We start from the raw sequence: 12,931 nt of genomic DNA on the forward strand, positions 1-12,931 counted from the left end.
GAACCTCCAAAACAGTGAGCCAAAATGAATCTCCTTCATGAGTAGGTTGTCTGAGGTATCTTGCTGTTGTAACAAAAAGCTAACTAATATAAATATCCAAACTCACCTGAACATTTTGTCTTTTCAGTGGGGGAGAAAAGACAGTTCTTTGTTGGAGTAGCATCTCTGTCTTTAATGTGCTGTACACTCTTATTTAATGCTATAACTAGTACTCCAACAGTATTTTTTTTTTTCACTTTGTGTTGCTATATGGGGGCAAACTGGTGAAATCTTTACTTAATATATACTAAACTGATCTTCTGTATATAAAGAGAATTGAAAATGAATCATGATGTGATTGGAAGGGAGAGGGAGCGGGAAAGGGGAGGGTTGTGGGTGGGAGGGAAGTTTTGGGAGGGGGAAGCCATTGTAACCCATAAGCTGTACTTTGGAAATTTATATTCATTAAATAAAAGTTTAATAAAAAACAAACAAACAAAAAAGATTTATTTATTTGAAAGAGTTACAGAGAGAGAGAGAAAGAGAAAGCACTTCCATCCTCTGGTTCACTCCCCAAATGACCACATCAGCCAAGGCTGGGCCAGGTCAAAGTCAGGATTCAGGCACTTCATCTGGGTCTCCCATATGGGTGCAGGGGCCCAAAGACTTGGGCCCTCTTCTGCTGCTTTCCCAAGTACGTTAGTAGGGAGCTGGATCAGAAGTGGAGTAGCTGGGACTTGAGCACGCTGGCCTCTAATTTTTTTTTAAGATGTTGAAAGGCAGAGATACAGAGAGAGAGCGAGCGCGCGCGGAAAAGAGATCTTTGATCTGCTGGTTCACTCTGCAGAGGGCCAGCCAGGGTTGAGCCATGCTGAAGCCAGGAAGCTGAAACTCCATTCGAGTCTCCCATGTAGGTTCAGGGTTCTAAGTACTCAGGGCATCTGCTGCCGCTTTCTCAGGCACATTAGCAAGGAGCTGGATTGGAAGTGGAGCAGTCAGGTAAGAATCAGCACTCATAGGATGCCAGGTGGCAGCTTAACCCCACTATGCCACAATGTCAGCACCATCCAGTGTATTCTTTGAAATAATGGAGAAATTTTAAGAATTTGTAAAATATTTGTAAGATGAATTGGTTTTAATGATACCAATAAAAAACAACTGCCAGGCACTGTTTTAAGTATTTTACACATATTGATTTATTTAATCCTCACAAAAAGCTTATAAGGCAGGTATGGTTATCATCCTCATTTGTGAAAAAACTACCCAGGTCATACTTGTAGGTGGAAGATACTGGAGCTGGAATTTGATCCTAACGGTCTAAACTGGCTCCAGAGTTCATGCTTTGAACCACTGAAATAAATATCTATTATCATCATAATAAAGCAGCAAGCAATTAAATAGCATGTATTGAGCCAATCTGTGTCCTAGGTGCTTCACATATGTTATCTCATTTAATTCCACAACACTCTGAGGAGGTACTATTATCCTCCTCCTCAGATGAGGAAACTAAAACACAGAAAGTTATATTACCTTTTCCATGGTTGCAAGTTAATGGAGTCTGCACAAGCCCTGGTAGGAGAATCACCACTCATGGCCCTTGGGTTCTGCCTCAAAGGCATGAAATCTCCAGCAGATTTGTTGTTCAGTTGTTGATAGATATTTATATCATTTCCAACCTTTACCTCTTACAAACAGTGCACACAAACATGAGAGGAATGTACTGTGTCTAGAGTTTTTGAAAATGGTTATCTGTTGTTTAATTAAGTTACGTTAAATTGTGTTCTAAGATGCTTGTACAAATGAACACTCCCCCTAGGAATCCAAGAGATTTCCTGTTTTTCTACATCCTCAATAAAACATGCTGCCTTCACACTTTAAAACTGGTGGCAGTCTGGTGGCTGCTTAACATTATTTCACCGTGATTATCCACAAAGTTCATCATGCTTTCATATTTCATTGATCACACTTTTATAGTCTTAAAAATTAGTTGTTCAAGTATGTCTATTGGGTTATCTGCCATTTATTTCTGATTAAGTAGGGATATTTAATACATTCTGGGAGATAGTCCTTTGATGCTTCTGGGTGTTGCAATTATCTTCTCCCACGTTATGATTTATCTGTTGTCTACCTTGGTGAATACATTGTTTCAATATCCCATAACCCTATTTAACTCTTTCCACATTATCTTTCTATGTTTTAGATTTAGAACAGTAGGTTAAAATCTCCTTTGATTAGTGTGTTACTATTTATCCTTGTATCTCCTGTGCTTTCTTAGGTAAGTTTATCTGTATTATTTAACCTAAAGTTGTTTTTGTGTGGATATTACTGCATTTGCATTACTAAGTGTCCTTCTTTGGCTCCTTTAGTGCTATAATTTTTTGGCCTCAATTCTTCCTAATTGCATATCAAGACACTTGAGTTTCTTTTTTCTTGTTTAGTTGGTGTAGCTCCATTCATCAACTTACTCCTTTTTGTCAGCTGAATCATTTCATTTTAAAAAAATATTTTATGTACAGCCTAAAGTCAGGTTTTGCTTTGTGACCCAGTTGAAAAATCTTTTTTATTGAAGAGATGAACGTTTCCATTTACATTATTGATAGGACTGATATGTTTGGTCTTAGATTTGTCATTTTATTTGTTGTTATAGTTACTGTGTATCTTTTACTATGCTTTTTTTCTATCTGCTATTTAGGAAGTTTTGTATCTTTATTGTAGTGTTTATTTTTCTAATAATACATTTGTGCCAGTGTTCTTGGTCTTTTGTTTTCTTTTTTAAAAAATTATGCTTTGGAGAGGCCAGTGTTGTACAGCAGGTTAATCTGCTTTCTGCAACATGAGTATCCCATATGGGTGCTAGTTCATGTCCCAGCTGCTCCACTTTCCACCCAGCTCCCTTCTAATGAACCTAGGAAAGCAGCAGAGGATGACCCAAGGGGCCCTTGTACTCATGTGGGAGACCCAAATGAATCTCCTGGCTCCCCGCTTCAGCCTGTCCTAGCCATGGCTGTTGCAACCATCTGTGGAGTAAACCTGAAAGATATCTCTCTCTCTCTCTCTCTCTCCCTCCCTCCCTCCCTCCCTGTAACTCTGCCTTTCAAATAAATAAGTAAATTTTTTAAATGAGCAGTTTGCAAAATAATTAAGAAAAATAATTCAAGGAGTATCAAAAGGAGAAAAGTATCAAAACTGTTTGACTAAATATATTTAAAAATTATGCTTTGGTTTTGATTTGTTCTATTGAAAATTGTGCTCTGTCTTCTGTCTTATATTTAGGACAATCAAAATTTTTCCATCATGTCTTGGTTGAACTACAACTTGTAGTAGGAAAAGCTCCTGAGTACATTATTGCTTTAGTTCCAGGACATTTAAAACTCTCTGGAGCAGGAATGAGCAAACTAAGGCATATAACATCTTTAATAAGGCTTGCTAGCTAAGAGTGTTTTTACATTTTTAGAGAATGATGACAAAGATAAAAAGAAGACAGTATGGCTGAGACCATATGTGGCCTGTGCATATTTATTTACTCTCTGGCCCTTTATAGAGAAGGATTGCTGATCCCTTCTCTTGAACCTTGATAATTAAGGGATAATTTGATTGACTGTAAAATCCTTGGCTCAACTCCCTTGAGTCTCCTTAAAATGTTGCTCTATGATTTCTTGATTTATGTATTATTATTTAGCAGTATGATACCAACCTGATTTTTTTTTTTTCTTTGTAAACTGATTTGGGTATTTTTTTGCCTGGAAAGCCAGAGGATTTCTTTACTATATTTACCTGGCTATCTCTCAGTTGAGAATTCTAGGTCTGTTTTTTGTTTTTTGTTTTTTTTTTTTTTTCTAGGTACATAGTGGGCCTTTTTCAGTATAAAATTCAGGACTTATTTTCATTCTTCCTTCTTTCCTTTCTCTCTCTCTCTCTCTCTCTCTCTCTCTCTCTCTCTCTCTCTCTCCCCCCTTTTAAAGTTATTTATTTTGAAAGTCAGAGTTGGAGAGAGAGATCTTCCACCTACTGGTTCCCTCCCAAGATGGCTACAATGACCAGCACTGGGTCAGGCCTGAGCCAGGAGCTTCATCCAGGTATCTCATGTGAGCAGGGGTACATTATATAATGTGCAAGTTATAGTGGAATGGAGAGTCTGCTTTCCACAGGCCATTAGGAAGCTGAGTGGGAAGTGGAGCAGCCAGAACAAGGCAAGAGCCTATATGGGATGCAAGCTTTACCTGCTATGCCACAACTCCAACCCCAAGATTTACTTTATTTCAATAATGTTTTTAAAATTATAACTTTAAATAGATCTATCTTTTTACAAGGACCACAATTTATCTTAGATCTTCTTTACCTTTTGTATCTTACTCTTTCTGCACCATTTTATTATTTTCTTTATGTTTCATTTTCTTGGCTCCTTTTATTTCTCCTCTTTGTTATCCTTACTGTATTTTTGGTCATATCTATTCCCTCTTGGATACCTGTGAATTTACTCAATTTTGAGACAATTTTGGTTTTTTCTTAATTTCTTTCTTGTATTTGGCCAACTTAGATTTCACATCTTCCACTTGTTTTTCCATTCTTTTTTGAATATCTATTTATTTATTTAATTGGAAGAATTACAGAGAGAAAGATAAAGAAAGAAAGACAAGTCTACTATCTGCTGGCTCACTCCCCAAATGACTGCAACATCAGGGGCTGGGCCTGGCAGGAGCCAGAAGCTTCTTCCAAGTCTCCCAAGTGGGTGCAGGGGCCAAAGCACTTGGGATATCCTTTGCTACTTTTCTAGGCATATTAGCAGGGAGCTGGACTGGAGGTGAAGTAGCTAGAACTCAAACCGGCACCCATATGGGATACTGGCATCACAGGCGGTGGCTTAATCCACTACACCACAATGCTGGCCTCTGTTTTACATTTTCATTCAAGCTTTTAAATGTCTATTTTATGGTGTTTGATAATATCTACAAATGCTTGCATAATTATATTTAATCTATTTTTGGATCATTGTTAAGTTCTGTGCTTCATAATTCTGTTTTGTCTTGTTTTCAGCTCTCAGAGTTGAGATTTTATTAATAAATAACTGTGTGGATGCTTGATTATTTCATAGACTTTGTGTTTACTTAATTTTTTTGTTGTTGAGAAATATGGAGTGTTTTGGAGTTTCTTAGAACAGGAGCACCCTCTTCTGTTGCTGTAGTGAAATGCAGTTTCCCTCCTTCCCTCCCTCCCTCCCTTCCTTTATCCTCACTCCCTTCCTGTCTCCCTCCCTTCTTTCTTTCCCCCCTTGCTTCCTCACGTCCCTCCCACAATCCAATTCTCCCAGGCTCTGCTCTCCATTCCAGTATCCTGCTAATGCACACTCTGGGAGGCAGCAGGTGATAAAACAGGTAGTTGAGTCTCTGGCATCCACTTGGGGGACCTGGATTGAGTTCCTGGTAATTTGCCAGCACTTGGGAAATGAACCAGGAGATAGATCTCTCTCTTTGTCCCTCTCTTTATCTCTCTCTCTCTGCTTCTCTGTCTTTCAAATGGATAAAATATGTAAATTCGAGAAAACATTTGTTAAATAATAAAACACAAAAATTAGAAAAGATTAAGGCAATATAAACACAAATACAGGTAAGATAATATATGAGAATAAAATGTTAAACTGCTAGAATTTTAAAAGTGATAAAATAATCAATTTTCTAAACAACTGTAAGTTATCACAATTGACTAAACATGAAAAAAATCAGTAGTTACCCTAGAAAACTTTGAAAAGTTATAACAAGTGACTGAGACCAGAAATCTTGTCAGGAAATTATGTTTGAAAGGAAAATAATATAATGTCCAAGTTACGGTGGAGTGGAGAGTCTGGAGCATGAGAGAATCTGTAGCTATAAATACAGAATTGGGAGTTCATCTCCCTCTAAGTAAAATAATGCATTGCTCATATGCATCATCAAATACAGAGACGTGGAAAAAAGACGTGATTTTCATGTTTCCTTACAGACAGGTGAAAAAGAGTGTATCACCCTACCAGATCTTGCTGATTTTCCTTCACTTCCTTGTCATCCTGTTCTTTCTTCAGAAATAACTGATCCCTCTTTTTTACAGATTGAGAGTAAGTATTGTCACACTTTAAGTACAGATGATTCTGTGAAGTAAAGTATGTTACGGGATAGTCATTATTTTATACATACAGAGTTTCAGGATGGGAAAATTGAAAAGTTCTGGAGATAAATGGTGGTGATGATTGTGCAACAGTGTGAATGTACTTAATATCACTGAATTGTACACTTACAATGTTAAAATTTATTATAGGCAAGAGGTATTCAAAAAGTTCATGAGAAGTAGTATTGTACAAAAACTGCATGGTTTAAAAAATTTTCTGGTACTAAAATGAATTTATCTTTAATTCCATTTCAACAAACTTTTTAAAGTACACTCATATCTTTTACTGTATTGAAAACTGATATTAATTTTATGTTGACTACTGCATTGTGTAGTCACTAATATTTCATTTTAAAAATACACTCTACTTTTCCATGGAAAATCTAAGTGCAGTAACTTTGGATCCAAGATAAATTTGCCAAAATAATTAAACCAAAAAAGCATAAGCATAACTATCTGAGCTTTACCTAGTTTCTAATCATATATGTAAATGCAAAAAATGTACTATTTTATAAATCTCCTGTGTATCACTCTTTGAAGCTGAAATTACTCCTCTACATTTTCCATATTGGTAAATGCAGCAAGAAAAATGCGAGTTTGGGTCAAATTTCATTCTTGTTCTTTTAGACACTTAAGTTTTACACTCCATCTTTTAAAATATGAACCCTTTTGTGGCTTTTAGACATTGATGAATGTGGGTTATAATCTCTTTAGGAGAGAAGATTATTGAGCAAATGAAACAAATAAAGGAAGAAAGAAGACATCTGGAAAGAATTCGAGAAGTACTATTAAAAAAAGTTGAAAAGCTATTTGAACAGAACAAATTGAAGCGCTATCATGGTATAGTTTATTACATACTTCTGAAGTTTTGCAGAATTAATTTTGGAATATTAATACAGTTATAATTAATATTTGCTGTCTTAATGTTCAAGTTCTAGATCCACTTCTGATTCCAACTTCCTATAGATGTTCACCCTGGGAGGCAGTGGGTGATAGTTTAAGTACATGGGTCCCTGCCACCCATGTAGAAGGCTCCTCAGGACTGCTTAGGCCTTGGCCAATCTGGCTGTTGTAGGCTTTTGGGGAATGAACCAACAGAGTAAGAAAACTCTTTCTCACCACCTTTGTCTCTCTCTCTCTCTCTCTCTCTCTCTCTCAAATAAATAAAATTAATTTACTTAAAACAATTAATTATAGATCCCAATGAATGTTATGATAGAGGAATCATACAACTCTATGGCTGGGAATACAAAGAACACCTAAATTAGATTAAGAGATGAAGAGAGGGCTTCAGGAAAAGTGTTGAGTATGCTTCTTGACTCCAGGCCTTCAGGCATTCTTTTCCCTTCAACATGTACTTCATCCTACCCTCTTCCTTTTTGTTCACCTGGCTGTCAGCTTAGATAGCACTTGTTGTAGAAGCCTTCGCTGAGTCCCCAGGACTCCCCTAGGTGTTTGGTTTTCCTGGTGTGTGTGTGTGTGTGTGTGTGAATGCCTTACTAAAGTGAATGAATGAGGGAAATTAGGAAAAGTTAAGTCTTCTTGCAATATGATTGGAAACTGAGTTGTTAGAACTGGTGGAAATGGAAAGATGAGCCAGGATGAAGAAAGTGTAGAATAATGGTTTGAGAGATTTAAATTATTTGAGAGGCCAGCATTTTGGGTTGTATATTAGGATTATGAGGATAAAAGGAATATATGGCATTTAACTAGTTTTAGGATTCTCAGTTTATAGCAAAATTATTGTTTTTGTACTGACTGAAGGTTATAGACAATGTCAGGAAATATTTCTGGATATTTTGCCTTATATTGTTAAAATGTTATCTTTGAAATGGTGGCAGTGGCCAGCCTTGTGGTAATGTTAAAAAGTGATTTTACCAGACAAATTGGAACAGTGAAGTAGAAATCTCAAGGCCTGGATTCTAATACCAAATAAGTCTTTTACTTATGCAGGTTATTTCTCCTTCTTGTGCCTCACTCTTTCTGTTTATAAAGTGGGAATGATGAGTCACTTTCTATTTTAACAGGAGTGCTTCAAGGTAGAAGGCATGTATTAGCCATGAAATATTTATTGAGCCTACTCTGTGCCAGACATTGTTTCAGCTGCTGAGGATGCAGCAATGAACAAGACAGACAGGGAGCTGGTTTTCCAGTGGGAAGAGACAGACAAGAGACAAATAAGTCTGTATCAGTTACTGATCAGAGTGAGACGCCAACTAAGAAGAGCAGAGTAAAAAGGAATGGGGCAGGGCAGGAAATGCTTTAGCTGGGATTTCAGGCAGGCTTCTCTAAGGAGATACCATTAAAATCGTATTAATAAGGAGACAGGTAACTAAAGTGATATAAAGCAGTCTGAACAGAGGGGACTCTAATGATCAGGATCTGGCGATAGAATGACCTTCAGAGTATTAAGGGCCTGAAATAAGGCCAATATGGCTGAAGTGTGATAAATACAGAGGAATGTAGGAGATAAAATCAGAAAGGTAGACCAGGAACACACAGGCCAAGTCAAGGAGTTTGGATTTTATTCTAAATATGGTGGAAGCCATTAGAGGATTTTTTTTTTTTACTTTTATTTAATGAATATAAATTTCCAGTGTACAGCTTATGGATTACAATGGCTTCCCCCCCCCCATAACTTCCCTCCCACCCGCAACCCTCCCCTCTCCCGCTCCCTCTCCCCTTCCATTTGCATCAAGATTCATTTTCAATTCTCTTTATATACAGAAGATCAATTTAGTATAAAGATTTCAACAGTTTGCACCCACATAGAAACACAAAGTGAAACATACTGTTTGAGTACTAGTTATAGCATTAAATCACAATATACAGCACATTAAGGACAGAGATCCCACATGAGGAGCAAGTGCACAGTGGCTCCTGTTGTTGACCCAACAAATTGACACTCTAGTTTATGGCGCCAGTAACCATCCTAGGCTGTCGTCATGAGTTGCCAAGGCTATGGAAGCCTTCCAAGTTTGCCGACTCTGATCATATTTAGACAAGGTCATAAAAGACAGAGTGAGGATAGTAACCAATGATCCTAAGAGTGGCATTTACCAGGTTTGAACAATTATACAGCATTAAGTGGGGAAGAGGACCATCAGTACACACATGTTGGGAGTAGAGCCATTGGTGGTAGATTCACTTCGCCTTCAGCGAAGTATACAGTAAGTAAAAAAAACCTCCCTTTCAGACCAAAGGGAAAGAAAGTTTTAAAGTGAGAATATAATTTTCCTCATGGGCATTGTCTACCTTAGAAAAACTACTACAGAACATGCCTGTGACTATAGACTTGTAGTTCAGGCCACCGAAGATTAGAGATGGGAAACGGGCACTCCCTTGACTTGCATCCTCTGGTCTGCTTTAACACAAACCAGGAGGAAAAGAAAGCTCGGCATCAGAAGCAATGGGTGGCAGGCCTATTAATGGCTGATCTGTACAGTGATCTGCCCTCAAGGAGACCCAACAGGCCAGTCCACTGCAGTGGCTTTCAATGTGGTAAGCCTGGGCTTCAGCAGAAGTCAGCTTGTGAAGAGCCCTGGCAGCTCTGCCAAGAGTTGGATCACTGGAAATGGACCTGCCCTGGAGTCGAAGGATGCCCAGGTCAGAGCCACAGATCTTATTGGCTCTAAGCTGAAAAGCCCTTCACTCAGCCCAACTTCCAAAGTGACCACTGCAGCTGAGGGGATGGTCAAGTAGGGTCAGCAACATTGCAGGCAGAACTGTAAATTTCTTGTTAGAGATGCCCCCTGACTTTACCTGGCCAGCTCTCCTCGCAGGCCAGCCAAGTAATGAAAGTCAACAGAGTGCCTTCCCCTAGGAGGTTCACACCTCCCTTAGGATATACCCCATGTGAAGAGATAGATAGGTCTGGGCCTCTGAATTTACAAGGCCTAAAGCCCAACAGATTATTATCAAGCCCCTTCTATCAGGTTCTATTTGCCTCTCAATCAGAAAACTTAATTGTAGCTTAGACAGCACCTTTCTTAGCTCCTCTAATAATGACTCTACTCTACCACCAATGGCTCTACAGCCATTAGAGGATTTTAAGCTAAGGATTGACATGATTTGAAAAATATTTCAGAAGTGACTACTGTATGGAATAGCATTTAGAGGGGCAATGGTGGATGCAGAGATACCAGTTAGAAAAGCAATACAATTTTTTCTTTATTTTATAAAAGATGAGAGGGATTGACTGGAGACAGCACTGAAGAAGGTAGAATATATCGTATGTTGAAAGTATTTAGGCTTGGGGCTGGCGCCATGGCTCACTTGGTAAATCCTCTGCCTGCGGCGCCAGCATCCCATATGGGCACTGGGTTCTAGTCCCGGTTACTCCTCTTCTAGTCCAGCTCTCTGCTGTGGCCCAGGAGGGCAGTGGAGGATGGCCCAGGTGCTTGGGCCCCTGCACCCGCATGGGAGACCAGGAGGAAGCACCTGGCTCCTGGCTTCAGATTGGCGCAGCACCGGCCGTGGTGACCATTTGGGGGGTGAATCAACGCAAGGAAGACCTTTCTTTCTGTCTCTCTCACTGTCTAACTCTGCCTATCAAGTAAAAAAAAAAGTATTTAGGCTGTAGTACCAGAAGTTGCTGAGGAATTGCATAAGAGAGCATGGGGGAAATAAATAGCTAAAATCTAGAGCTGAAGTTCTATATGACTATATAATTTTCATCAGATCACCTTATAATGTAGAACTTTCAGATTTGGGGTATTCATTCCCATGGTATTCTGAAAGAAATAAGCATAGTATATTCTAGTAAAATAGCATATAGTTTACAGTCTGTTTTACATTTTTACTTAGAATCTGGTGTCAAAGTAATTTCCTAAACTGGATGTGTTTAATTTCTATTATCAACCAAGGGTTCCAGAATTAAGAAACTCTGACATATTATAGAATTTGGGGGAAATATTTGGAATAATTTTGATAAATAATGAATCAGCAGATTTCACAAAACATTGATTATGAGAGCTAAAAAAAGAACCATCTTTTTTTTCCCTAAGATTTATCTATTTATTTGAAAGGCAGAGTCACAGAGAGGCAGAGGCAGAGTGGGGGGAGGGTGGTCTTCCATCCACTGATTCACTCCCCAGGTGGCCACAATGGCCATAGCTGCGTTGATCCAAAGCCAGGAGTCAGGAGCCTCCTCCAGCTCTCCCACACAGGTGCAGGAGCCCAAGAACTTGGGTCATCTTCCACTGCTTTCCCAGGCCATAGCAGAGAGCTAGATTGGAAGTGGAGCAGCTGGGACTCAAACCGGTGTCCATATGGAATATCAGCACCACAGGCAGAGGATTACATACTAAGCCACAGCGCTGGCCCCAGAACAATCTTTTAAAGTATATAATGTCTTCTACTTGTGCAGTTTTAATTATATAGATAATTATTACAAAAAGATTATGCAAAAATAAGATATAGTTTTTAATATGTATTATATATAATAGTTTTAAATATAGTTTTTTAAAATTTAGTTTTAGCTAGTTTGGTATTTGTTTATGTTTAATTTTGGTTTTGAGAAAGAAAGAGAGGGTGATTCCATCTGCTGGTACACTCCACAAATACCGGCAAAGGGCTAGACCAGGGCCAAAACCAGGAGCCAGGAATCCAATCCAGGTCTCCTATGTGGGTGGCAGAAATTCAATTACTTATACCACCAGCCACTGCCTCCCGGAATCTACATTAGCAGGAAACTGGAATCAGGAGCAGGACCAGAATCAAACACAGGCATCTTAACTGCCATCTTCATGACTAAATACCCACCAAAGTATTTTTTTTAACAAAGACTTTACAGACTCGATCACATGTTTAAAGGAAAATGTGTTTGTGACCTCTGAATGCATCACTTTTTTACTGTATTACTAGACAATTTCTTTTTCTGGCCAACAAATATTTCTCTCTTAGCTCTGACGTCCTCAGAATATAAGGGAGGGAGAAGAGAAGGGGAGGAAAATGATTTAAATACACATTAACTGTTTGCAAGCTGAAAAATTTAATCCTTTAACCATATTAAACCTAGCCTTTGCTTTTTTTGTAGCCTGTGATAGTTGGAAGAAAAAATACCTTGAAACTAAGAAAGTTACAGCATCATTGGAGGAGGTCTTAACAAAACTTCGAGAAGATTTGGAACTTTACTATAAAAAATTGATGATGCAACTTGAAGCCAGGGAGATCAAGATGAGACCAAAAAATCTGGCAAACATTACAGACTCTAAAGTATTACCAAATATGTCCCTGTACAATTATTCTATTCAAAATGCATGTGTTATAATTGTCAATATTTAGAGGTTTTAGGCTGCAGATAATGAAACTTGGACTTCAACTTGCTTAAACAGAATTTATGACCTCATGGAATGGGAGGATGGTTGATGAGGAGATACAGTCAGCAGCTTAATAATGATATCCTTAAAAACCTAGGTGCTTCTAATGTTACCTCATTATTTTTAGTGTTGGCTTCACTGGAAGACTTCTTTTTCTAATAAATAGCAACTGAGTTGCCAAAGGCAAGGAGGGCTACATATCTCAAAAATAAGATGGAAGCCACTCCCTGAATCATGGAATATATAAATCTTTCTCTTTTTTTATTATTTTATTTCATTTATTTGACAGGTAGAGTTACAGACAGTGAGAGAGAGACAGAGAGAAAGGTCTTCCTTCCATTGGTTCACCCTCCAAATGGCTGCAACGGCCGACGCTGCATCGATCCAAAGCCAGGAGCCAGGTGCTTCTTCCTGGTCTCCCATGCGGGTGCAGGGGTCCAAGCAGCTGGACCATCCTCCACTGCCCTCCTGGGCCACAGCAGAGAGCTGGATTG

At 38.6% G+C, this 12,931-nt stretch overlaps 1 protein-coding gene across 1 annotated transcript in view; it reads left to right on the forward strand.

The window, feature by feature from the left end:
* The window catches only part of SPATA1 (spermatogenesis associated 1), a 57,820-nt gene that overhangs the window by 39,635 nt on the left and 5,254 nt on the right, over positions 1 to 12,931 (forward strand). The window contains 3 exon segments of the mRNA XM_062191633.1: positions 5,956 to 6,067; positions 6,832 to 6,957; positions 12,155 to 12,333. Coding sequence (XP_062047617.1) covers positions 5,956 to 6,067; positions 6,832 to 6,957; positions 12,155 to 12,333 — 417 coding nt within the window.

Source organism: Lepus europaeus, chromosome 5 (genome assembly GCF_033115175.1).
Source record: "Lepus europaeus isolate LE1 chromosome 5, mLepTim1.pri, whole genome shotgun sequence".
NCBI classification, from domain to species: domain Eukaryota; kingdom Metazoa; phylum Chordata; class Mammalia; order Lagomorpha; family Leporidae; genus Lepus; species Lepus europaeus.